The sequence below is a fragment of the Bison bison genome, unplaced genomic scaffold, assembly GCF_000754665.1.
Source record: "Bison bison bison isolate TAMUID 2011002044 unplaced genomic scaffold, Bison_UMD1.0 scf7180017864160, whole genome shotgun sequence".
In the NCBI taxonomy this organism is placed as follows: domain Eukaryota; kingdom Metazoa; phylum Chordata; class Mammalia; order Artiodactyla; family Bovidae; genus Bison; species Bison bison.
In genome coordinates this window covers 7,595,323-7,619,894 of record NW_011494732.1, presented here as the reverse complement: position 1 = coordinate 7,619,894, position 24,572 = coordinate 7,595,323, and the positions used below count along the sequence as shown (strand labels likewise).

Genomic DNA, 24,572 nt, shown 5'->3' with positions numbered 1-24,572 from the left:
TGCCATCTTTAACTAGAATGAGCATATTATATAAGTGCTCCATATTACCCATTGAAAGTCTATTGCTGACTCCTACAGAGAGGGAAGCATTTTTTTTTTTACTTTCAGAGTAAGGCAGATTACCATAATAGGAAGAAAATTTGATTATAGGCCCTTCTTCAGTTGGCTGTAGTAGCACATCGATATTAGTCACATTGGAGTGAGGCAAACTCAGAACCCCAAGACCTTGGTAAATGTCAAGTTAAGCTAACAGTTTTTGGAGAAACAGTGTTTTCAATTTTCCTTTATTTGATCCTTGTTGTTTTGGCTTCCCAGTGCTAGAGCGGCCCTGCGGTACCTCACACACTATCTTTGGGACAGTTTGGTCAGGGCAGCACTTGGCCTGTCCTGCCAGTGAGGTGGAGGTTGCTTCCCCTGGAGCCCAGAGACAGTTTGCTAGCATGTGATTGCAGCTCGTGTTTCAGTGCAGTCAAAAGTTTCCAGCAGCACAGTATGTTCAATCAAAATGGGCAAAACTGCAGCTGGCGGAACACCAAGCTCATGGGTGGGAGTGTTGGGAGAAGAGGACGAACTGTCCAATGGCAGCGAGTCTCTCACAGGCAGCATAGCAAAAGACACTCCTGGGGAAAGAAAAACCTCAGCATAAAATAGAGCTTCAGTGCCAACCTGGTCATTAATCTAAACTTCTAGAGTCTGATTCACTTCCAAAGACTGAGCAAATGTGAAATGTCTTGTATTGTTTCTCTCTATTCCATGGAAGAAATCAACCTGGTTTCTACCAGTTTACAGTCTGTTTTAGTGTCTTTTTTTTTTTCTCTTGGCTGCTTGTTATCCTTTGTTATCAGTCTCTCTTATCTATAAAATATTATTTTAACCTTAACTTACACATTTCCTTTAATAGCTGTTTTGACAACAGCTATTGTTGTTAAAGCAGCTATGTTATTGTGTAAATGTATGAGTGAAAGCTAGTTTGTTCCTTGTCAGAAGCCCATTGCAGAACTTTCAGGTGTGGTGCTGCTTTTCTCAGTCAACAGAAGACAAACTAGAAATTTTCTTAGTGTAAATCCCCAGCAGCCATGGGTAGGCTGTTTGTTTTTATGTTTTCCCTTTACAAATTTTATAATACATCACTTAAACAATTTAGTTTTTTTTTTTTTTTTTGGTGAGGCTTAAGGTGCTTTGGTTCTGGCCCCTGCCTTCTGGGTCAGTGTATGAATTTTTTCCTGGCTCTTGTTCCCTAATTACACATTAAGGCAGATTATCAGATACCTCACCTTGGAGGCCTGGAAGTGGCAGAGCTGGCCTTTCAAAATGGCTGAGAACCAGTTTCCAAGGGGGCCATGAACTCTTTGAATATATTATCTTCTCTTTTTCTCCCCACCTGGGCTTCTGTTTTCTTCATGTAAGTCTCCCCTCTATCTTTTTAAAAAAGTTTTACACAGATGTAATGAAAAATCTACCACCTGTCCTCAGAGGCAGCCCGTTACGTTTCTTTGAATCCTACCGGATTTATTCTCTCCATATAGAAGCGCCTGTATATATAGATCTTTCTTTCTCACACACACACTACCTTGTTCTTTTCATTAACAATATTGAGTCTTTACCCAAATTGGAGGGTTAGTTACTGTGATTCTTCATTCATTAACTATTTCTTGAAGATGTATTGTGTGCCAGGAGCCCTTATAAATAAGTAACCTGTGCTTGATGGGAACTTTGTAAGCCCTGAGAGAGACAGTCTTTACTCTGCCAGAGTAAGGGTGATTTATTAATATTGATTTGGTGTTACAAATAATACACCAGTAATTACTAGTATTATAGTAAGAAATACCATTGTAGATATTTCACATGAATTAATTCTTATAGGACTTGCATGGGCTCCTCCACAGTGCTCATTTATTCCACTAGAACACAGCCTCCAAATTTAAGCCTGCAGGGAAACTGATGAGTGGAAAGTGAGTAAGAGAGGATGGAATTTGGCACTAAAGAATCAGGAAACAAAGACTCATTTCCACTAGGATTCTAGAGGCATTTTAGTGTCTGACTCAGAAAAGAACCCTTCTGCCTTTTAAAGCACATGTGACTAATCATCAAACTCAGTTTTACTTGATAGTTTTTGTTAAGCTTTTGAAAGATTTATATCAGAGTTTTCAGTTAATTTTTTTCAAGGTTAGGGATTTCAGAATAGTGGTTTTTATTATTGACTGCTACTATAAATTAGTTTTCCTTAAAGCCTCGTTATATTCTAGCATCGTCCCCATTGGAAACTTTTAACAGTATCTCTAAAGGGCTCTGCTAACTTTGCCCCCACCCTGTCCTTGTTACAGCCCAGACGCTGCTGATAGCACATCTTTTGATGTCCAGTTAGGGGACATTATCCTGACAGCGACAGATGGACTCTTTGACAACATGCCTGACTATATGATCCTTCAGGAGCTAAAAAAGTTAAAGGTAATTAACTCAAAGGTGGGCCTTTAGAAACAGTGACCGTCCCTGGGCAGCCGAGGTTTTTTTATTAATTCAGTTGCATAAGCTCTTTTTGTAGTTTTGGAAAGGACTACTTTGTGAATTTAGGAAAATGAAAATGGTTCTGATCTTGTTCTAAACAATTGTAGACAGAAATATTCACAGTTGGAAAACCTGAGGAAAAAAGAGGCTTCTCATCCAAGCCTCTCTTTAGTAGGGTGATAAAGGTAGGAAAAACTCCAATGAGAGATTTCTTGTTTGTGTTTTTAATTGCATTTTAATGGTATTTAATGGTGTTGGTTGCTGGTTATCTTTTTCATTTTTCAGTCTCGTAACAAACCCAGCAGGTGTTGAGGCTGGGAAAGATAGGAGATCATCATACCAGAGCCAGCCAAGGGTAGCAGGCAGCCAGGGCCTTGATGTGATCTGAGCTGTCACCAGTAACGAAACCGGTCAGACTTGGCCCGTACAGTGAGTGGAAGGAAGTGAAAGCCAGTCTGCATATTCTGCTGGCTTTGTGAAGTACTGACTTGGGGGGATTGATCTTTTCTCATGTTTTTACTACTAACCAGTATGACCTTGAGTTTTCTAAACTTTCTTAGCAGTGTTTTTCTCACCTGTAAAATAGGGGTGGGATGGTTCAAAGACCCTGTTTTGTAGGGCCGTGGTGAGGATGAACCAAGACCATGCACTAGAAATCCTTAACACCATGCTTTGTCTGTGGAGCTTAGGAAAGGCCAGGTGCTGACACTTGCTGGCACTGTGCCACGTATGTAACAGAAGGAGAGGCAGAAATGACACATTCCCTGACCTTATGGGGCTTACATTCTAGTGGAGAAAGACAGAGAATACAGAGAAAGAAAGAATAGAAATAGTGTTGTTGCTAAATAAAAAGAAAAATAAAGCATGGAGAAGAAATAGAGAATAGAGAGGGCTTTTCAGTGGGGCATCTGGCAGCATTTACTTGGAGAGCAAGCACACTAAGCTTGGCCAGGCGTGCGTTCCCAAGCAGGGAGAATTTCGAGGTCATCCTAAAATGCTATCAAAATCCGCCCCTTCAATCCCATCCCATTTTAGCAAGAATGCCTTAAGAATTTCAAGGGGGGCGGGGGAGATACGAAAATTCAAACTTCAGGACCCAAGGCCATCCTCACAAAGAACTTTCTCATTGACGTCCTATGCAGGCAGCACTGGTGATCTCGTTCATTTTAGTCGAGGTATTATGTTCCACTGTCTTCTCTAACTGAAATAAAACTTAAATGATGGAAACTATGATTAGATAAATATTACTGTCTTAAAAAGTGATGTTTGCAAGTGATGTTTACTTACGTGTAGAAATCATGTGAGGCATTTTGGTAAAAATATCTCCCTCATATTTTTGTATTAGAATTCAAATTATGAGAGTATACAACAGACAGCAAGAAGCATTGCTGAGCAAGCTCATGAGCTGGCCTATGACCCAAATTATATGTCACCTTTTGCACAGTTTGCATGTGACAACGGATTGAATGTGAGAGGTAAGCATTCTTTGGGACCTTCGTAAGGACTAATTGGGGACTTAGGGGATGGGAGCATTCTGGGCTGTGTGTGAGGCCGGCTGCTGCACTGGGGTGAGACTGCTCAGGGGTCCTCCCCCAGCTGTGAGCCGGTGACTCTGAACAAGGTCAGCAGGCCCGATCACTGGAGGACAGCAAGTGCATGTGTTCCCTACAGAGGTGCCCTTCAGAACTGCACTTCATTGGCTGCAGGGGCAGGTGGAACCTGAAGCCCTTTATCGCCGCCAATGCTCTGCTTGGACCCGAGCCCAGAAAACCTCCGAGTTCTGCCTGGAGGGCCTGGACATTGCTAATGGTTTAAACATTCTGCCCTTCACAAGTCTGACATTTCAGTTCTCCCTTCCTCTGGCTTTGTGGGACTCATTCACAGTATTTGCCTACCAAATTGCTATAGCGAGTTTTTGTTTTTTATTAATTTTTATTAATTGTAATTAATTGCTTTACAGTGTTGTGTTAGTTTCTGTCGTACAGCAAAGTGAATCAGCCATATGTCCCCTTTTTTGGATTTCCTTCCTATTTAGGTCACCACAGAGCGCTGAGTAGAGTTCCCCTGTGCTGTGCAGTAGGTTCTCATTAGTTATCTGTTTTATGCATAGCAGTGTGTATATGTCAGTCCTAGTCTCCCAATTCATCCCACCTGCCTCTATAGGATGTTTTGAAAAGGGAAGACTCTCCTTGCCTAGAGTCTTCCTACCTACTGAGCAATGTGTAACTTTGGGAGCGGGCCAATAGCTCAGCTTTGAGCTTGGATAACATGTTGGTGCAATCATATTAGCACTTGTAGAGTTGGTCAGTTTCTTGCAGGTATAATATTAGGACACGTAAAGCATTTCTTAGCTGTCTGGGAAATATTAAATAGGAAAAAAGCACATGCCATAGCTGTTTGCCAGATTAGACTACAAGACTATCAACTAGTTTCAAAACATTGGATATGTTTGTCCAAATTAGGATTACAGGGGGTGGAACATAGAACTTTCCTGTCAGGCAGAATAAATCTTAGTAACATTTTGTCTTTATTGTGATTGCTATACAGAGCATGTGGTGGTGGCCATTTTAACAAAGCTCCTATTGTAAAGGAGCAGAGAGGATTTTTTTTTAAAGGTTCAATTAAATTAGATGTAATTTCTTGGTGTGTTTTAACTATTTTATCGATTTTTTCCCCTTTTTTTCTACTAGAGTATATTGACAAACCTATTTTTTTCCTAGTACTTACTTATTTAGGCTTATATTTTTTCTTGATTTTTCCTTTTAGAATGTATGAATACATTTTCATTTTCATTGTAGGTGGAAAGCCAGATGACATCACCGTCCTTCTCTCAATAGTGGCTGAGTATACAGACTGACTCGCCTAGGTGTCGGCTCCCGCCTCCCCTTCATCATCCCAGATTCTGCCCTGCCGTGTGTGCTGATCCTGCTGGCAGGACCACGTCTCTTTGCCACTGATCTCAATGGCCAGTGATGTAAACCTTTTTTGCCTGTCTCTTTGAGATCCTTGTTGAGAACCACTACTGTCATTCTACTGCTCATATCTGCCAGCAACATTTGAAGAAAATCAAGATCTGAAGATTGGCCTTCACATTGTCCTTTCCATGATGGGATGGATGTTTTCAAAGCCAAAATGACTATTACTTTTTGAAAACGGTTGAAGTATTGAAAATGAGTAATATTGGTAAAGTGAATTCAAAATTACAGTGTGTAAAAGGGATTTTAAAAGTCTGACACAAATTGTATGTTATGATACATCTACTAGAAACATACTCATCAAACGATGCGTTACACGTGTACTATACAGTCTGTGTTATGATCGAGTGTGGCTTTATGTTTTCATTATAAACTCCTATTTTTCAGGGGCTTATAATTTTGCTCTAAAACATTGCTCTGGATTATAAAATCTTGATCCTGGGAGCTTTTTTTTTTTTTTTTGCAGGTTGGAAAGAAATTCAGTTTAGTTCTATGGATGCAAATGTTTCATGGTTTTTAAAAGATGCTTAATTGTGCTCCTGTGATGAAAGTTTCAGCATTTTAGTGCATATCACAGGCTGGTGGCTTATCTGCAGGAGGGGTTGGGGAGACTCCTTACCAGAATTTTTTAATGGAATATTATTCAAGGTTATAAAATTCCTCAAGGCCTAGGTATTTAATGTTGCAGCTGAAATTCCTCCCAGCTGTCTGGTATGATTCCCCCATGTGAGAGCTCTAGGCCCACAGGCCTGAAGGGTTGAGAATGGACAGCTCTAACTTTGAATTTTGTTGGCCTATCAGGTCATGCTACCCCTCGTGTCTTAGACCTGTTGTTAGTAGCCTTGCTTTCTGTAGAGCATGTACCAAATCCAGGGAGTCCATGTGAAAGAGCACCATGGGAGTGGCACAAGAGTCCACGAGGAAGATGTCTAGTGATGACCTGACATTTGCATTTGCCCTCCACAGAAATTTAGGGGTTTCCAAATCAAGCTTAATGTTTACAGTTTCCAAATAGCCATCTTGCAGTGTATAGTTTTCCTATAAAATTACCCCATGTTCAGTTTTTCCATTATCTGCAAGCTCAAAGTTATTTTTAAGGTTTGTGTACAAGTCGACTGCTGTAAAGATATATATTTTGGGGTCAGTTTTTTCCTTCATTAACTTGGTGGTAGAAAAATATATATACTTAGAAATCCTTAAATTAAAGCCATGTTTTATATATAAGTCAGGTAACATTGGTGTATAGATAAGAATGCAATTAAACCTGATGAGAATCTACTTGAGGAGAACATAGAAAGTGTCTTTCTCTAAAGGAGATACTTACTCCCTGGTTTATTGCATTAAAACTTATGTTTGAGGTTACCTCAACTTGTTTTAAAAAGATTTTGTTTTGTGAATTTGTACTGTATATTTGAGTAACTGTCAAGCTTGTTTTATTTAAAATTGTTTAACATGTACCATGTACATGTCATTACTATATTTCAATGCATCATGCTTGTAACAGGCATTTCATTTATAATAAGAATGAGTTATTCATTTGTAAGCCGTTCAGTAATTTATCTACTATTCCTAAATTGGCATAATGTTTAGATACCTATTTTGAATCACCTTTAATTACTTGTCAGAATGCCTTAACTACCCTAACTTGACAAAACACAATTTGGTAAAGGAGATCGGGGGGGTGGGGTAGGGAGTGGAGAGAGACTGTTCAAATAATGAGAACCCATCGTGCTGTGATAATACACAGACGAGTGAGTGGCAAGTGGCAGGGTATTTATTTTGCACAAACTATTTGCAGTCTTTCTGTATTTAAAAAGTGAGGAAAGTTGCATCCAGAAAGGTTTTGTTGGAAGGAATACATTTACACTTGGACTGACAACTTCAGTTGTTGTTCAGAAGTTGACAACTTCTTTTGTTGGGTTTTTAATTATTTCTGGTCAGAGGCATGGAGCCTTATGATCCAGGTATATTTTGTATTAATTTTCCATTGCATACATTTAATTCCTGGTAAGAGCAGTGCTGGTCAAGTCACTGGCTTTTCTCTGCACTCATCTAAACTCATCAAACACTGTCTTCATAAAGGTAGATTGATGGTATTTTACACAACTCATTTAATCAACTTAGTATTTTTTGAGAAATGATCGTTAGAAATTGACGACGTGTTTCAGTGATGTTGAAAACAGTGGGACAAGAATTGAGTTTCACAGGGGAATTGACTTTGGACCTGGCCTGTAGATTAGGGACGCAAAATATTTTCTGTTTTTCCCCCCTGCCCTTTTTGTGTTATGCACTTAATTTTATGACTTTGGGGGTCTATTGGAGTGCTGTTTAACAACTCTCCTACTCTCAATGGTCAGAGGCTGTGTAGGTACCCATACTGGAATTTTCCAGGCCACAGGACCCAAGTCTGTGGGGTGTGCCTGACATGTACCACTTGGTGGGTCTAATTCTAAACTTGATGTGTTAATTGTACTTTAAATCAAGCAGTATAAACACACACATTTGCCTCGTGTAGTGGACTTTTATAACAAAAGAGAATTTGGATTTCTAATTTACAAATGGCAAATTATTTATCCCTCTCTGGATGCACCAAAGACCAGTAAAGTTTATAGCTTTTCCATCTATATTTATAAAGCAATACTGTATTATAAAAGTCAATATTTTTATCACATGCTTGAAATTTTTATTTTGTTCTGTTTTAAAGTGTGCACTCTAAACATATCAGAACCTTATTTCTTCCTGTGAACTTAGGCTGCCTGCGCACAAAAAAAAAAAAAAAAAAAATTACCAAATGGATATGCAGTAGAGTCCATAGACTCTTAAAACTGAAAGAAGAAATGAGGTTGGGAGAACAAGTTCTTTGTCCTGAATTACTGTACTGGCTTGACATGGTTGATGGGTACTAAATAACAAAAGAATCCATTCCAGTTGTGCATGTCTGAGGGTTGGGCTGTGACTAGATTTAGAAAATAGACTTCAAGCTTTGCATGGTGGGCAGGTATCTTACCCCATCAGTTGCATTTGTTCTGGGTAGAACAGTGGCCTTCAGTACCACCTTCAGTACCACCAACGTACCACATCAAGTAACAAGGCAGGAATTGTGGGAATTCACTGAGTCAGTTTTGAGCATTTTGGAGGTTGTAAACAAGATTGGCTAGAACTGTAAATGTTTGTACTTTTGATTAAGTTCATGGTTCCTTGTCACCTTATACCAGCTATCTTTGGTAGAAGCTACAGCATCCAATTTTCCTGGAAACTATCACATTTGTGCATTTAACAAATTTTGCAATAGCAAAAAACCCAAAATCTGCTTATAAAACATTTGGATTACACTTGTTAAAAAAAAAAATTATTTGCAAAATTGGTCTTCTTAGTTAAAAATCAGCAGTTGTCCATGTCAAAATTTTAACTGTAAGCAGGTAGTTTATGGCAAAGATGGCTAAACAATGAAGCAAGTTTGAATTTGTGTATGCTAATAAGCTGCTTTTTTCTGTTGAGACTATCATTATTTGTCTTATTACCCAAGAGGCAATGACCTGAATTGGATGTCTGAAGTATAACTTATGCAGGAATAGTTCTGTAAATACATTTAAATAAACTGTAAAAATATTTAATAAATATAGTATTTATACTAATCTGTGTACTCCATTTAATTTGAGTAGTAACAAGACACTGTCCTTGACATTGAGTTTGTTGGTCTCTATCAAGTCCTCATTTCTAAGCGTCTCAGTCTAGCAGCGACTCCATACTTTGTAGCTATCATTTCTGTCTTTCACTAGTTTATCGCTAAAGCTCTTTTTCACCAGCTGATTTACTACATCAGTTTCAGTTCAGTCACTCAATCATGTCCGACTCTTTGTGACCCCATGAACTGCAGCACGCCAGGCCTCCCTGTCCGTCACCAACTCTCGGAGTTCACTCAGACTCATGTCCATCGAGTCAGTGATGCCATCCAGCCATCTCATCCTCTGTCGCCCCCTTCTTCTCCTGCCCCCAATCCCTCCCAGCATCAGAGTCTTTTCCAGTGAGTCAACTCTTCGCATGAGGTGGCCGAAGTACTGGAGATTCAGCTTCAGCATCATTCCTTCCAAAGAAATCCCAGGGCTGATCTTCTGAATGGACTGGTTGGATCTCCTTGTAATCCAAGGGACTCTCAAGAGTCTTCTCCAATACCACAGTTCAAAAGCATCAATTCTTTGGCGCTCAGCTTTCTTCACAATCCAAGTCTCACATCCATACATGACCACTGGAAAAACCATAGCCTTGACTAGACGGACCTTTGTTGGCAAAGTAATGTCTCTGCTTTTGAATATGCTATCTAGGTTGGTCATAACTTTCCTTCCAAGGAGTAAGCGTCTTTTAATTTCATGGCTGTAGCTGTTCTCCCAGCTGGGGAAATTTTAGCATCTTTTAAATGATATGTGAGGTCACACACAAATCTGGTGTCATTTAAATTTAGCATTCTGTATCCAAATTCTAAAATCCAAACTATATACAACTTGACAGTGTAACTATCTTCCAGACCAGTGCTGAATCTAGGTGATCACTGATGATGGTGCCTTCACAGGCTAAACCACCCTGGCCCATTTCAGTGAGTGAATCAGAAACTTCATCCTCAGTGAGGAGACATACACTTATTCTTGGATATAATATCCTCTGGGTAGTCATATGCATTTGTTAGGAATATGTGTAATTCATTGCTAATCATCAGTGTAAACAAAAGATACATAAATCTTTAGCCTACAGTGTGGAATTATGTGGGCATTGCTGATTTCCACAAAAAGCTTGGTGAAAGCCCATTTTCATTCACTGAGGAACATTTCGGGATGAACTTGAGTTTTTATTAGGTTATTGTGGGTAGTTCTGACTCATCACCAAGCTAGACCCATTCTGGTTTTAGTCAGAACTCTGTTCACAGTTCTAAAGTTTACTAATCCACTCAGCCACCTTTGTTTAGTTAATCCTCACAAAATCTAAAGCACAATTGCTTGCCAGTTAATATTTCCTTGTGATTTGATGGTTTCACAGACTTAACAATAAGGTGTTACAGAAGTCGTTTGTCAGGTTATAACTGACTAGAAACAGGTTTAGGGGAGGGAGAGGCATGCATCATAAGATGTTACATAACAATGTTATTGTGTCAGATTGTTTAGCTTGTGCAGGTAAGAAGCTAATTCTTAAAGAGGCAAAGAACAGAGACATTAATCTTCCCCCTCATTCCACTCCAGACCCAGGCTCTCTTGGCAGTGGAGGCTGCTGTTCTATGTCAGCTAATACAGAAATAATTTTTTGGCATCCCTTCCATTCTTTTCTGCATCACACTGCAAAATTTTTTAAGTCACATTATTTAACTTAAATTCTTAATATAAGCAATGGAGAAAAAGTTGGGTTTTTTGCCTTTTATTTATTTTAATTTTTGTAATGTTGGGTTGGTTTCTGCCATAAAACAATGTGAATCAGCCATAATCATACATCCCCTCCCTCTGGGGCTCCCTCATCCAGTCCCTCCAGGCCATCACAGAGCGCAAGACGGGCTCCTGTGCTTGCTGTACAGCCACGTCTCATCAGCGATCCATCTTACACCTGATGGTGCTACATGTTGATGCTGCTTTCTCCATTCACCTCACTCTTCGTCCCCTGCTGTGTCAAAGTTATGATCTTACATGAGAAAAGACTGCAGGACGTTTTCATCTGTCAGAAAGCATCAAAACTCAAATACTTGCAATCAAATACAAAAGATACCTGAACTTTACAAGCCATTCTGATGCACTCGAAATGGCTGCTACAGGAAGTTTAAATAACTATAAAACTGCAAAGAAAATGCTAAAAACTATTGTAAATAAACAATACATTGAAGAATTCTTTTTTTTTTTTGGCCACGCCATGCAGCTTGTTGAATCTTAGGTCCCAGAGACGGAATCTGTGATCTAATCAGAGATCAAACGCTTGCCCCTTGAATGGAAACTCAGAGTCCTAACCACTGGACTGCCAGGGAATTCCCTGAACTGAAGAAAATTCTAATGAGCTTTTTCCCTACACAAAAAACTTTTCTGCCTCCCACATAGCATAATGGATTTAAAGCAAGTTACATTTATTGACAAGCAGTTATTTCTAGATATGGTGGTTGTACAAGGTGATGTGTAGATAACCAGTAGCCCATTCTCCAGGAAGCCCAAGACAGTATCTTCACAGAGTTAAATGTGAAAATGTGTTTGTGGTACAAGTGAACCAGTAAATTGACGGGGCGGGTGAGCTCAGCCATCACTGTTAGAATGTGGAGAAACTGCCATTATTCATGTCTTCTTCACTGCCACTTGCTGTTGCCAGACTCTGGAAAGGGAGGCTGAAAGGTTCTTGTTGGTCAGAAGAAGCTGCTCCAAAGAACATGCAGGAGAACTGTGGGGGGTGGGGGGGAGAATAACTGTTGTTTATTCAAAGCAAGTTAGTGCTTATCAAATGCCCCTTTTCAGAAACTCAGCCACTGTGGTCTCACATTAGCTGATGGTTCATGAGATACCCAGAACCTTCATGAGTGGCCCAAAACATCCTAAAGTAAAACCCTTCCCTGGACTCCAGAGGCACACAGTTTGGGATCAGTGATCTGCTTTGGACTACCCTGCCCGAGCCACTGAAACCAACACCAGGGCTGTGGGGGACAGATGGAGACTGCTGGCTATCTTCCTCCACTTCACCCATCCTCTCCCCTTTCCCTCTTGCTGTGACAGAAGCTACTCCTGACCAGAGTCAGTCCTTCCCTCCCTGTCTCTGACTCCCAGCCTCTCCCATGCCTCCCCTCTACTGGATAGGAATATCAGCATTTTAAAATAATCAGATGTCTCATTAAAATATATAGCCTCATCCACGTCCTCCCTCCAACTTAATCTCTGCTGTGGAACTGTCTACAGGTGCTTTCTCTATTTTCTCATTCTACTCTTAGGTCCTATCTAAAAAAGCTCCTGACCCTCATACAGAAATTGTCCTTATAATGGTCACCAAAAATTGCCAGATTCCCTAAACTAATGGCCATTTCAGTCTCCACCCCACTAGATACTCACTCTGACACTTTCTTCTCATACCTTCCCCATGCTATGTTCTTCTGGTTGCTCTTTTCAGTTGGCTTGCCTTTTATTATTATTAAATTTATCTTTAAATGAAACAAAGATGAATGTTTACCCTCTTCTACCCACACTTTGAATCAGGGTTTCTCAACCTTAGCAGTGCTGACATTGGAGGACTTAAGTTTCTTTGCTGTGCGGGCTGTCCTGCTCCTGGGAGGACACGGAGCAGCACCCCTGGCCTCTACCCGAGATGCCAGTGGCAGCCCGCTTTCCTGAACTGTGACATCCGGAAGTGTCTGCAGACATTGATGACTCTGTGTCCCCTGGCTGTGGTTAAGAGCCACTGCTCTAAGTGGTGGCAGTCTTCTCTGCCATACCCTCTCTCTAGAACTCACATTCACACTGCTGGCAGAAATTACTGTGTATATGCCAGGGAGTCTCACAGTTAGAATTTGAGCTTCCTATATCCTACTTGATTTCTGCAACTTACATGCAAAATAGAATTCATGATCTTAGCACTGAACCTGTTTCTCTAACCTTGATACCTCCCTTTCCCTTAAGCTCCATGACCGATCCATCACAAAGTCCTGCTGTTTTATTTCTTCAATTAGCTGTTTACTTTGGCTACTTATCTCCATTTGCTACTGAATCACCATCTTTCAGACACAACTGAGTTTCCAGTCTTGCTTCACTGCACTGTGGGTAGCTTTCTTGCTGTGACAGAAGCTACTCCTGACCAGAGTCAGTCCTTCCCTCCCTGTCTCTGACTCCCAGCCTCTCCCATGCCTCCCCTCTACTGGATAGGAATATCAGCATTTTAAAATAATCAGATGTCTCATAAAACCCTTCAAATACTTTCAATGCCACAGTACCTGATATGGCCATTTACACCCAACATGAGTTGGAACTCACTCACTGCTCCAGTTTCATTCACCCTGTGCCATTGTTTCCCCTGTCTATCTGCCCTCTGGCCGCACTGGTCTTCCTCCAGGTCCTTAAAACTACCACACTCCCTCCATGACAGGGGCCTTTGCACATGCCACATCCACTCAGCTTCCCCCTACTATCTTATCCTTTCCAGCTCAGCTCCAAACACCAGTTTCAAAGACTTTCTGACCTCCTGGATTAGGTCAGCTCACACTTTAAATCCTCTCAAAGCACCCTGAACTTTCCCTTTATCACAGGTTAGTTTTTTTAAATGATCATATGTTTAGTCATATGATTATTTGTTTAATGTCTACCTCCCCACCCCCCCATCCCCAGTCTATAATCAAGTGTAGGAACCTTTCTTGTTTATTTTGCACACCATTGTATACCCCACATCTATGGTGCAAGGCCCTCAACAAACACTGGTGGGAGTCATATGGTAGGTATCAAGCATGAATAAACAAACGATCCCTATTCTTGGCTCATCCTTACAAATCAGAAACTGAAGATGCCCTCCACACGGGGCACTTCAGACAGCAGTTGCTGAACCTGGGCTTCAGATGAAACACCCCAAATTAGCTGTGATATTGCCTGTGGTAGCCAGAATGAGGTCTGCCCTCACCCCCAAAGATGTCCACGTCTTAATCCCAGGACCCTGTGAATATATCACAAGGCAAAGGGGAATTAAAAGAGCAAGTGGAATAAGGCTGCTATCCAGGTAGGCCCAATGGGAAATCACAATGACCCTTAAATGTGGAAATCAGCATCAGAGTGAGGAAATGTGAAATGGACTCCACCAACCATTGCTGGTTTAAAGCTGACGGGTAACCATGATTAAAGAATGCAGATGATCTCAAGAAGAAAGGAAAAGAAAGAAAGCAGATTCTTCCCTAGTCTCCACAAAGGAACACAGCATTGCCAATGCTTTGATTTTAGCTCAATGAGACCCATTTTTGATTTCTGAACTGAAAGATAATTTGTGTTGTCTTAAGCCACTGAGCATGTGGTAATTTGCTATAGCAGCAATAAGAAACTAATACACTGGTAAGCTAAAAATCTTAGTTTACTATGGTCTTTGAGAGCTGCCCTGAATTTGCCATTGACTTAAGGTCAAATGTCATTTGCTACCCCCTCTTGTCCCCCCCTACTCTTCAGCCTCTAAATCGTTCATGGCTGGATGATCAAGCCCTTCCCTAGTATCTAATAGTCTTCTAATGCAGAAAGTCTGTGAATAGCTATGCAACTTGGAATGAGTCCAAGTTCTGTATGAATTGAGTAAGAAGGTGCATTGTTATAGAAAAATTTAACAGTATACATGTTTTCTTAAAAATAGAACTGCCATACAATCCAGCAATTCCACTCCTGCTGTTTTTCTGAAAAAAATAAAAACACTAACGCAAAAAGTATCTGAGCCCCTATATTCTTTGCAGCATTATTTATAATAGCAAGATATAGAAGTGACCTGTGTCCATCAATAGATGAATGGATAAAGAAGATGCGGTGCATATATACAAAGGAATATTACTCAGCCACGAAAAAGAATAAAAGTCTTGCCATTTATAACAAAATCAATGAACTTACAAGGTGTTATACTAAGGGAAATAAGTCACAGAAAAACACTATAAGATTTCACTTATATATGGAATCTAAAAAGCAAAACAAGTGAACAAACATAAGGAAACAGAAATAGACTCATAGATACAGAGAACAAACAGGTGGCTGCCAGAGCGGGGAGGTGTGGGGGGGATGAATGAACCAGGTGAGGGAGATTAAGAGGTACAAATTCCAGTTACAACATAAATGAGTCATGTGGATGAAACATACAGCATGAAGAAATAGTCAACAATATTATCATAACTTTTATGGGACTTTGGTCTTTGAAAACCACTCTAAATTTCTGTTATTGTGATCATTTTGTAATGTGTGGAAATACTGAATCATTATGTTATGCACATAGAATTTACATAGTGTTGTAGGTCAATCATACTTCAGTAAAAAAAGGTAACAATTCTAGATATTTTTCCTCATTTTGGTGTCCCTGAGAGCTGTGTATAACTTCTTGTGTGTGTGTATGTGTGTATAACTTCTTGATTAAACTTATTGAAAATCCACAATGGAAAAAATATTGGTCATTATTTAGAATACAGTAATATTTCTCTGTGCTGTGCTTAGTCACTCAGTCATGTTTGACTCTTTGCAACCCTATGGACTGTAGCCTGCCAGGCTCTGCTGTCCATGGACTTCTCTGGGCAAGAATACTTGAATTGGTTGCCATGCCCTCCTCCAGAGGATCTTCCCAACCCAGGGATCAAACCAGGGTCTCCTGCATTGCAGCCAGATTCTTTACCAGCTGAGCTATCAGAGAAGCCCAATACTCCTCTACAATAGTTTAATTTTGAAAACCCCCTTCCCCAAAGTAGAATACTACCATATATTTATTTTTTTAATAAGGTGAATTTAAAAATTGGTTTCATTTTGGAATTTTGTGATACTATTGGAGGGATTTTTAAAATTTTCTCAGGCTATCCCAAACCAGGTCTGGAGGTCTGCCAACTACTGGCTTATGCACTAAGAATACAGAGATGAATAAGACTCAGGTCTGCCCTTGATGAACTCACAATCTACCTAGTGGAGTAACAAGCATATCTACCCAGTTATTATGTGACAGTAATAATGAGTAGAATGAGAAGACTTCAGAAGGAGATGTATCATTTGAGTTGGGCTTTGAAGGTGGGCAGGAGTTTGAACAGTGAAAAGAGGAATACTACTACCCTGAAATGTAGGTGCAATAATATGAGCAAAAGTAGAACACAAAAGTATATGCACAATGTTTCCATTAAGATCAGGAACTAAGCAAGCAGGCCCATTCTCTCCACTCTAAATGTGGTACTAGAGGTTATGTGCTAATGCAACTGAACAAAAGTCAGTTGGAGGCATTAAAGAAGAAATGAAACTATTGGTATATAAAAAAGTGACATATAGTAAGTATGTCTAAAAACCCTGAGAGAATCAGTGATAAAACGAATGGAAATAATAACATAAGTCAGCAGGGTAGTATGATATAAAAGTAACACAAAAAACAATAGCCTTCATATACATAAAAGGCAGTGAGAAAACAGAAAACATAACATCCATTCACAATAGCAATATAACAGGTTAATTATTTAGGAATAAGCTTAATAATAAATGTGTAAATGTATGAGAAACATTTTAAAACACTGCTGAAAGACACAAAAGTAGACCAGAATAAAGGGAAATACATTGCCTGTGTTCATAGACAGATTGACTCAACATCATAAAGATGTCACTTAACAGCCTCAAGTTAACAGAAATTTAAGGAAATCCTAATTAAAAAAAAACACCAATAGATTTTTTTTATGGAGTTGGATACATTGATATTAAAGTTCAAATAAAAAATACATACTCAGGAATAACCAGGAAAAAAACTGACAGAATCTACAAAGGGATACTAAATCTACCAGACATTAAAACCTAATCTGAAGGACTAGAACTGGACCTCAGAGGAGGAAATGAGATTATATTAAATACTCTAGGCAAAGTCCCCTAATGCCACTTCAAGGAGTTTAAGTGAAATTCCATGGGAAAAGTGGACAATCCAAGAGATTTAAAAGCAGGAGAGTGATGCTGAGCACCGACCATCTGCCAGCTCCAGCTATTAGCTCAATTAATTCACAACAATTCAATTTCACAATTCATCATTATTATCCTCATTTTACCAACAGAAAGAAAACTGAAGCAAAGATACGTAACCTGCCCAAGTCACACAAGTGGCAAGGCAGAGGCTCCAACCCAGGAGCCCTATACCTCACTGTAAGGTCCAAACAGAATCTTTTAGTACAGTGTGGAGGAAAACAAGAATGGAGAAGAATGGAGGTATGGAGGCCAATCAGAAGGCTCCCCGTAGTTCAGATAGATGATAAGGGTCTAAATCATTTACCCATAATGTAATCTCATTTCTGCAGGAGTTAAGGCAAAACTTCCCTTCCAAAGTAGAGTTTTCTTTTTAGAATTTAGGATGTAAGTGACATGACAGAAAAGAAAAGAGTGCTGTAATGAAACCCGTGGAGCTTACAGCTCTAAATGTCACTTTCCCTAGTGAGGAAATTGGCAATCTTAGTGAATTTCAGGGAGATGAAGCAGCAGGGAAATGTGTTCCTGTTGTAGTCTGTAAAAAAAATAAAAGTAAGCACAATATGTGTGACCAAAAAACAGGACGGGGAAAATGTTTTTGCATAATGAAAAGACACATTTTAGTTTTCTTTTATGGCCAAGTTAGTAATTAACAAGAAGAGAAAATTGCCATAAGTACTGGGCATATAACAGGTATTCAATAAACACTTATGGGATCAAACTGAATAATAAGTGGAGTTTACTGTCCAATTTTACGACCCTAGAAGTCTTTATTACAGCATTGTCATTGTTTAGTTGCTCAGTCGTATTTGACTCTTTGCAACCCCGTGGATTGTAGCTGGCCAGGTTCCTCTGTCCATGGGATTTCTGAGGCAAGAATATTGGAGTAGGTTGCCATTTCCTTTTCCAGGGGATCTTCCTGACCCAAGAATCAAACCTGCATCTCCTACACTGGCAGGCAGATTCTTTACCACTGAGCCACCAGGAAAGCCCAGTAGCAGTGGATATTGTGACTTAAAAATGAAATAAAGTCAAAATGTAAAATTCACAGGGGTATGTAACATGGCAAGTGTCAGCTCCCTGCTCTTTCTCTTTGTAAAAAACTGACTGCCATCCTAATGACACTTTGGAAATGCAACTTAAATTGGTCCATTTTGCTAATTACTATCAATTCTGAAAAGGACTAGTGAGAAGTAAGTAGTAACTTCTAGCAATATTATTTCTCCTTTCAAATTTCTAAGAAACTCATATTTCCAAACCAATAATAACAACAGAAAAACAAGCTTGAATAAAACATTAATGTAAACATGTAAAATGGGGACTATCATTATTTAAGATACTTCTAATAAATTATGTTTATCTTCAGTTCAATAGATGACATAAGGTTTAACATTATAGCATTTTGTAGAATTTATCATCCATCTATAATAGCAAAATATTGGTATTACAATAATGTTATTAACTGGGACTCTACTACGAAGAAATTTGTGATGTTTCTTGTGATGAAATTTATATCTGTGCTACCATGAATAAGAGGTTTCTTGACCAAACTTGAAAAAGAAAATTAGGACACTTATTTTAGAAAACAAAGTACATGACTTTAGCATATTATCAATATTTGTATGCAAAGATAATATGCTATAAACAATCATAATTTGTTCTTTAAAACAAGTGACTCAAATCTCTAAACATACTTTGTTAGAATTACTCAATGAACAATTTGTTTTGTATTGACATTGTATAAATCAGCCTTTTCTCCATCTCAGACTGGCTTCAGCTCTCCCCATCAAAAACTAATGAAATTAATTTCCAGGATATTGGGGGTGGGCTGAGGCAGGGAGATTGACAAGGGAGATGGACAGCAAGGATGCTTGACCTCGGCTTACTTATGTCTCAGTGTTGTTGTTCCTTTACCTTCCTGAGACATGGAGACCCTGGCACGTCTTCCGTGTCGCTGACACTGCTTTCTGGTACTTCACTCATGTTTCCATCGCTTTCGGGTACTTCAGTAATGTCTTTGTTCGCTCTTTTCATTAAAGGGCTGCCACAATTTTCCAATGTAGAAATGTTCCTGGGAGTCTCATTAGAATATAGCCTTTTGGGTTCTACTTTTCTTGAGATATACTCTGGGACCTTGCTGGTTACATTTTTACCAGCCTTTGAATTTGAATGTATCGGCTCTGACCTGAGGTATTAATAATAGAGATTAAATGAATGAACTGTTTACTTTGAAATATATATTTGTATATAACTAAAGGAGCAACATGAAATGACAATGATAACACCAGTTTAGGGAATATATTGAAAAAACATCAAACTAATTGTTTGAAAGTTAAGATTCACATATACGACTATTTAGAAATTCTCTTGCAGATTCAAATTTTTCAGTAAAGCAACCCAAGTGTGCAGGAGACAATCTTATGACACAGTAGAAGGGCATAGGTAGGAAAAAAAAAAAGTCAAATTACAATACATCTGTATGATAAAATTGTATAGAATCATTAAAAAGCATGTTTCTAAGTCATTATCAGCAATATTAGAAAATGTTCACAATATAATATTTTGTGGGAAAAAAACAGGATACAAAACTACCTATGCTATATGAGCCAATCTTGTTTTAAAATGCAAATATATGCAAAATTAAAAGTCTGAAAGAAAACACAGTGTGTCAAACATTAACAGTGGCTACCATTAGGTGGTAAAATTGTGAGTGTTTTTCATTTTATTCCTTGTACTTTACTGCATTTTCCTAATTTCCCATAGAAATTTGTTATTTTTTACTATGAAGTAGCCTCCACCAAAAAAAAAAAAAAGTTAAGAGGCAAAAGGGGGAGTTCCCTGGCAGTCCAGTGGTGAGGACATTACACTTTCACTGCTGTGGCCTAGGTTCAATCCCTGGACAGGGAACTGAGATCCTGCAAGCCATGCAATGCAGCCAAAATTAAAAAAAAAAAAAAAAAAACGAGAGAGAGACAAAAGGGAAAAAAAGAAAGAAAGAAAGAAAAACAATGGCTGCCTGTCCATATGTCTAAGAAAGAGAGCTCTGGGTAATGAATACAAACCTTCCTGTGAAACTTAACACTATATCACTCCTAAAAAACAGCCACTGAAATCACAAATGAGTTTTAGGTAATGACAAAGATAAACCAGACAGTTCTGTTAAACTGTGATCATAAGAGAAAAAAGCAAGTATCTGTGAAAGATGGGTGATATTTCTATGTTACAGTTAGGTCTTCCTGGAGCTCTTCCTGATTCAGTTAAAATTTCAGATCTTTTAATGTTTTCCTTCTCAGTTGTTTCCTAAATGAATGCCATTGAATTATTGCAGAATAAGATTGCAGTAGCTTTATCCAAACCAATAAAGACATTAAAAACACAGGCTTACCTTCTTTGTTTTTGTGAAAGATACAGTGTTTGTAGAGAAGACGCTCTACTTGGCTCATCAGCTAATGTAGCCAAAATAAAGTTGGCTTCCAATAACATATCGTCAATACTTAAAGCCATGGGTCTAAAAAAGGCAAAACCAGAGCAAAAACCACACTCATTTTCTGATGGACACTGGGAAAACATTAGAAAATGATAGCTGATTTTGGAGTAAAAAGAAACAGTAAAAGTAGAAGTCTTAATCGTTTTTTCACAAATTGAGATAGTCCTTAGACTTAAAAGAGCCCTTAAAAATTACCACATCCTAACCCAATCTCTTTGAAATTTTAGTTCTGAAATATAACATACCATAGTTTCATAGAGATTTAACTTGTTTAAGGCATATATAATTTTCTAATTAGGCAATTTATTCAGTATATCAAGTTTATAAATGTTTTTGCTCTGCAAAATAATGTATTTTTCTAAATCAAGTCACCAATCAAAAGAACACTAGGTTACAACACCTTTCAAAATTTTAGTTTGATAAGTGTTGCTAGTAAAGTTAAGGAATTCCTGAGGTGTGAATTAATTTCAACGTGACCCAAAGGGTTTTATTTATTAGTATACGACAAAAGAAAAAGAAATAAACTCAGAAATGTCCCAAAGACCTACTTCCCAGGAAAGTCAAAATGAATGGCTATAGGAGCATGTATAGCTTCTGAAAATGTCAGCACTCCCTGAAAAGAAAAGAAGGGGGAAAATGTGAAATCTTTATTAAAAACTGCCACCGATAATTCTAACTGGACACTACTTTTGGTTTTACCTTCAGTTCTTTGAAGCAAAATGTTATTTCAGTGTCAATTCCAACTTGAAAGAAGTCAAACTCATCTGGACCAACAAACATCTCACTGTATACAGAATCGGTCAGGTCTGTTCAATATTATAGGAAAATAAAGAATAACATCAATTCTGTAGGTATTTGTGAAATTTTAATAAGAAAATATAGTCAGGGACTTCCCTGGTGGTCCAGTGGCTAAGACTCCTTATTCCTAATGCAGGGGGCTGGGGTTCAATACCTGGTCAGGGAACTAGATCCCACATTTCGTAACTGAGAGTTTCCCTGCTGCAACTAAAGATCCCACACAGCTCAACAAAAACGGAAGATCCTGCAATTAAGACTCAGTGCAGCCAAATAAATAAGTATTTTTTAAAAAAGAAAAGTAAATATAACCATAAATTGTAGGTTAAAAATAGCCACAAGTTCTTTGACATTTCTTCATTGAGTGGTAGGGTCTATACTTGTGTCCCTTCCCCTTGGGGTGAGTGGGCTTTCTGTCTACTCTCACTAATAGTATATGATGGAGTCATCTAGTGCTAGTTTCTGGTCTGGGCCCAGGCATTAAGAGACTGCCACCTCCACTTTCTCTATCCCACAAGCTGGGAGGGGTGGCCAAAAAAGAAAAAAATGGAAAGTAAAAATCAACTTCACAGAATGGGAGAAAATATTTGAAATAATATATGTATGATAAGGGGGGCTTCCCAGGTGGTGCTAGTGGTAAAGAACCCGCCCACCAATGCAGGAGACGTAAGAGACACAGGTTCAATCCCTAGCTTGGGAAGATCCCCTGGAGGAGGGCATAGCAATCCACTCCAGTATTCTTGCTGGGAGAATCCCACGGACAGAGGAGCCTGGCAGGCTATGGTCCATTGGGTCGTACAGAGTTGACTGAAGTGACTTAGCACAGCACGGCACATATGATAAGGGGCTAGTATTCAGAACAATAAAGACAAATAACTCAAGTGAAAAATAAACAAGGGATATGAACAGACATTTCTCCAAGAAAACATACAAATAAACAATAAGCACACACAAAAAGATACTCAAATCATTAGTTACTAGACGAATGAAAATCAAAAGCACAATGAGACAACACTTTATACCCACTGCTGCTGCTGCTACTAAGTCACTTCAGTCGTGTCCAACTCTGTGCGACCCCACAGACGGCAGCCCACCAGGCTCCCCCATCCCTGGGATTCTCCAGGCAAGAACACTGGAGTGGGTTGCCATTTCCTTCTCCAATGCATGAAAGTGAAAAGTGAAAGTGAAGTCACTAGGATGGCTATAATCCAAAAGACAGACAATAACAGGTGAATTTTGTTCTCTTTTATTAAAATTTCATGTGCATTTTAAAAATGAAAATACAATCATACTATGCATACCATTTTATAATCTATTCAATAATATATCCTGGCTATATTTCCACGTCAATAACTGAAAGTTGCTCAGTTGTGTCCAACTCTTTTGAGACCCCATAGACTGTACAGTCCATGGAATTCTCCAGGCCAGAATACTGGAGTGGGTAGCCTTTCCCTTCTTCAGGGGATCTTCCCAACTCAGGAATCAAACTGGAGTCTCCTGCATTGCAGGCGGATTCTTTACCAACTGAGCTATGAGGGAAGCTCAGTCCCTTATGTCAATAAGTACCTTTTCCAAATTATTTGTGTGTGTTGGTGTTTTGTGTTTTCCACTACAATATTAACTTCAATAACATCTTTGATATACATACCCAGAGAGAAAGAAATGTATACATACACACAAACAAGACTACTATTTTTTGGGAGGGGCTGTGCAGCATGGCTTGCAGGATCTTAGTTCTCCAACCAGGGACTAAACCCAGGCCCATGGCAGTGAAGGCCTAGAATCCTGCTAGGCCACCAGGGAACTCCCAAGACTACTTTTAATAATAGCTTCATTGTATTTCACCAATTAAACCAATCTCCTGTTCTCAGATATAAGATATAGAAAAGTGCTTTTCTATATTAAGTGCTTTTCTCCAGGTAGGAGGATTCCAGGTGACTTTACGTGCTGTTTGTGTGTTCTTAATTTTCTTCAATGAACATGAATTATTTAAGCATAAGAACAAAGGAGAAATAGTATTTATATTTTTAAAGGACCAAACAATACCTTACAAATACCTTCATCTCAATCAAGAAGGCTCACGACTTGTGTTTGCCATGGGGGAGGGGGAGGGCAAGGGAGGGTTGGATTGGGAGTTTGGGATTAGCCAATCAAACTATTAGATGTAAAGTGGATAAGCATGTCTTACTGTATAGCACAGGTAACTGTATTCAATATCCTATAATAAACCATGATGGAAAAGAATACAAAAAAAGAATATTTTAAAAAATAAATTGAGAAAAGAAAGCTCATGTCACTCCCAGAGGGCTGACAATAGAGTAGGTGCAATAATAAAATTAAACAACTGGGTCCCCAGTCAAGCATAACTACTCATTAGAAAGCTGCTCACAAGGGATAGCATCTCCTGGTTACTAAATGGCCATCTTTATTCAGAGATGACATTATGAATATAAAACAGACCCTCTCACTAGCCACGCATATACTTTTCAGATCATGCACTTCTAAGTGCCAAAAAAGAATACTAGATGAGACTTGAGAGAAGCAACAAGAGCACGGTGGTAATGAGCCTAAGCCCTGGAACCTGACAGCCTCTATTCAGATCATAATCCACCACTTATTAACTGTGAGACAGCAGCAAGTCACTTAGTTTCTCTGTGCTTCATATTGTTCATATGGAAAATGAGGATACTAATAGTAGCTACATCACAGAGTTGTTACAAAGATCAAATGGCTTCACAAATGTAAACCATTTAGAACAGCATCTGGCAAAAACTAAACACTACAAAGTTACCTGACCCACCTTAAGCACTAGTTATACTGGTTTTTCACTTTCTTTTTTTTTCAGTGTTTTTTTACTTTTTTAAATATAAATTTATTTATTTTAATTGGAGGTTAATTACTTTACAACATTGTATTGGTTTTGCCATACATCAACATGAATCCGCCACCTTTCAAATAATGTTTCTACCTTTATATTCTTTCTTTGCTGCTGCTGCTGCTGCTAAGTCACTTCAGTCATGTCCCACTCTGTGCAACCCCATAGATGGCAGCCCGCCAGGCCGTCCCTGGGACTCTCCAGGCAAGAACACTGGAGTGGGTTGCCATTTCCTTCTCCAATGCATGAAAGTGAAAAGTGAAAGTGAAGTCGTCCAGTCGTGTAGGACTCTTTACTGC

General features: G+C 39.0%; 2 protein-coding genes across 2 annotated transcripts in view; one reads left to right on the top strand and one right to left on the bottom strand.

Moving 5' to 3' along the window:
• The window catches only part of PPTC7 (PTC7 protein phosphatase homolog (S. cerevisiae)), a 45,045-nt gene extending 35,930 nt beyond the window's left edge, over positions 1 to 9,115 (top strand). Inside the window, exons 4-6 of the mRNA XM_010841371.1 lie at positions 2,325 to 2,448; positions 3,851 to 3,980; positions 5,304 to 9,115. Coding sequence (XP_010839673.1) covers positions 2,325 to 2,448; positions 3,851 to 3,980; positions 5,304 to 5,362 — 313 coding nt within the window. The 3' untranslated portion in view covers positions 5,363 to 9,115. The remainder of the gene's footprint in view (positions 1 to 2,324; positions 2,449 to 3,850; positions 3,981 to 5,303) is intronic.
• A 2,227-nt stretch (positions 9,116 to 11,342) lies between these two features.
• RAD9B (RAD9 homolog B (S. pombe)) overlaps positions 11,343 to 24,572 on the bottom strand; it is a 29,449-nt gene continuing 16,219 nt past the window's right edge. The window contains exons 7-11 of the mRNA XM_010841366.1: positions 21,303 to 21,409; positions 21,152 to 21,216; positions 20,502 to 20,624; positions 19,031 to 19,301; positions 11,343 to 11,876 (exon numbers count right to left, since the gene is read on the bottom strand). Of these exons, the coding sequence (XP_010839668.1) occupies positions 11,748 to 11,876; positions 19,031 to 19,301; positions 20,502 to 20,624; positions 21,152 to 21,216; positions 21,303 to 21,409 (695 nt within the window). The 3' untranslated portion in view covers positions 11,343 to 11,747. The remainder of the gene's footprint in view (positions 11,877 to 19,030; positions 19,302 to 20,501; positions 20,625 to 21,151; positions 21,217 to 21,302; positions 21,410 to 24,572) is intronic.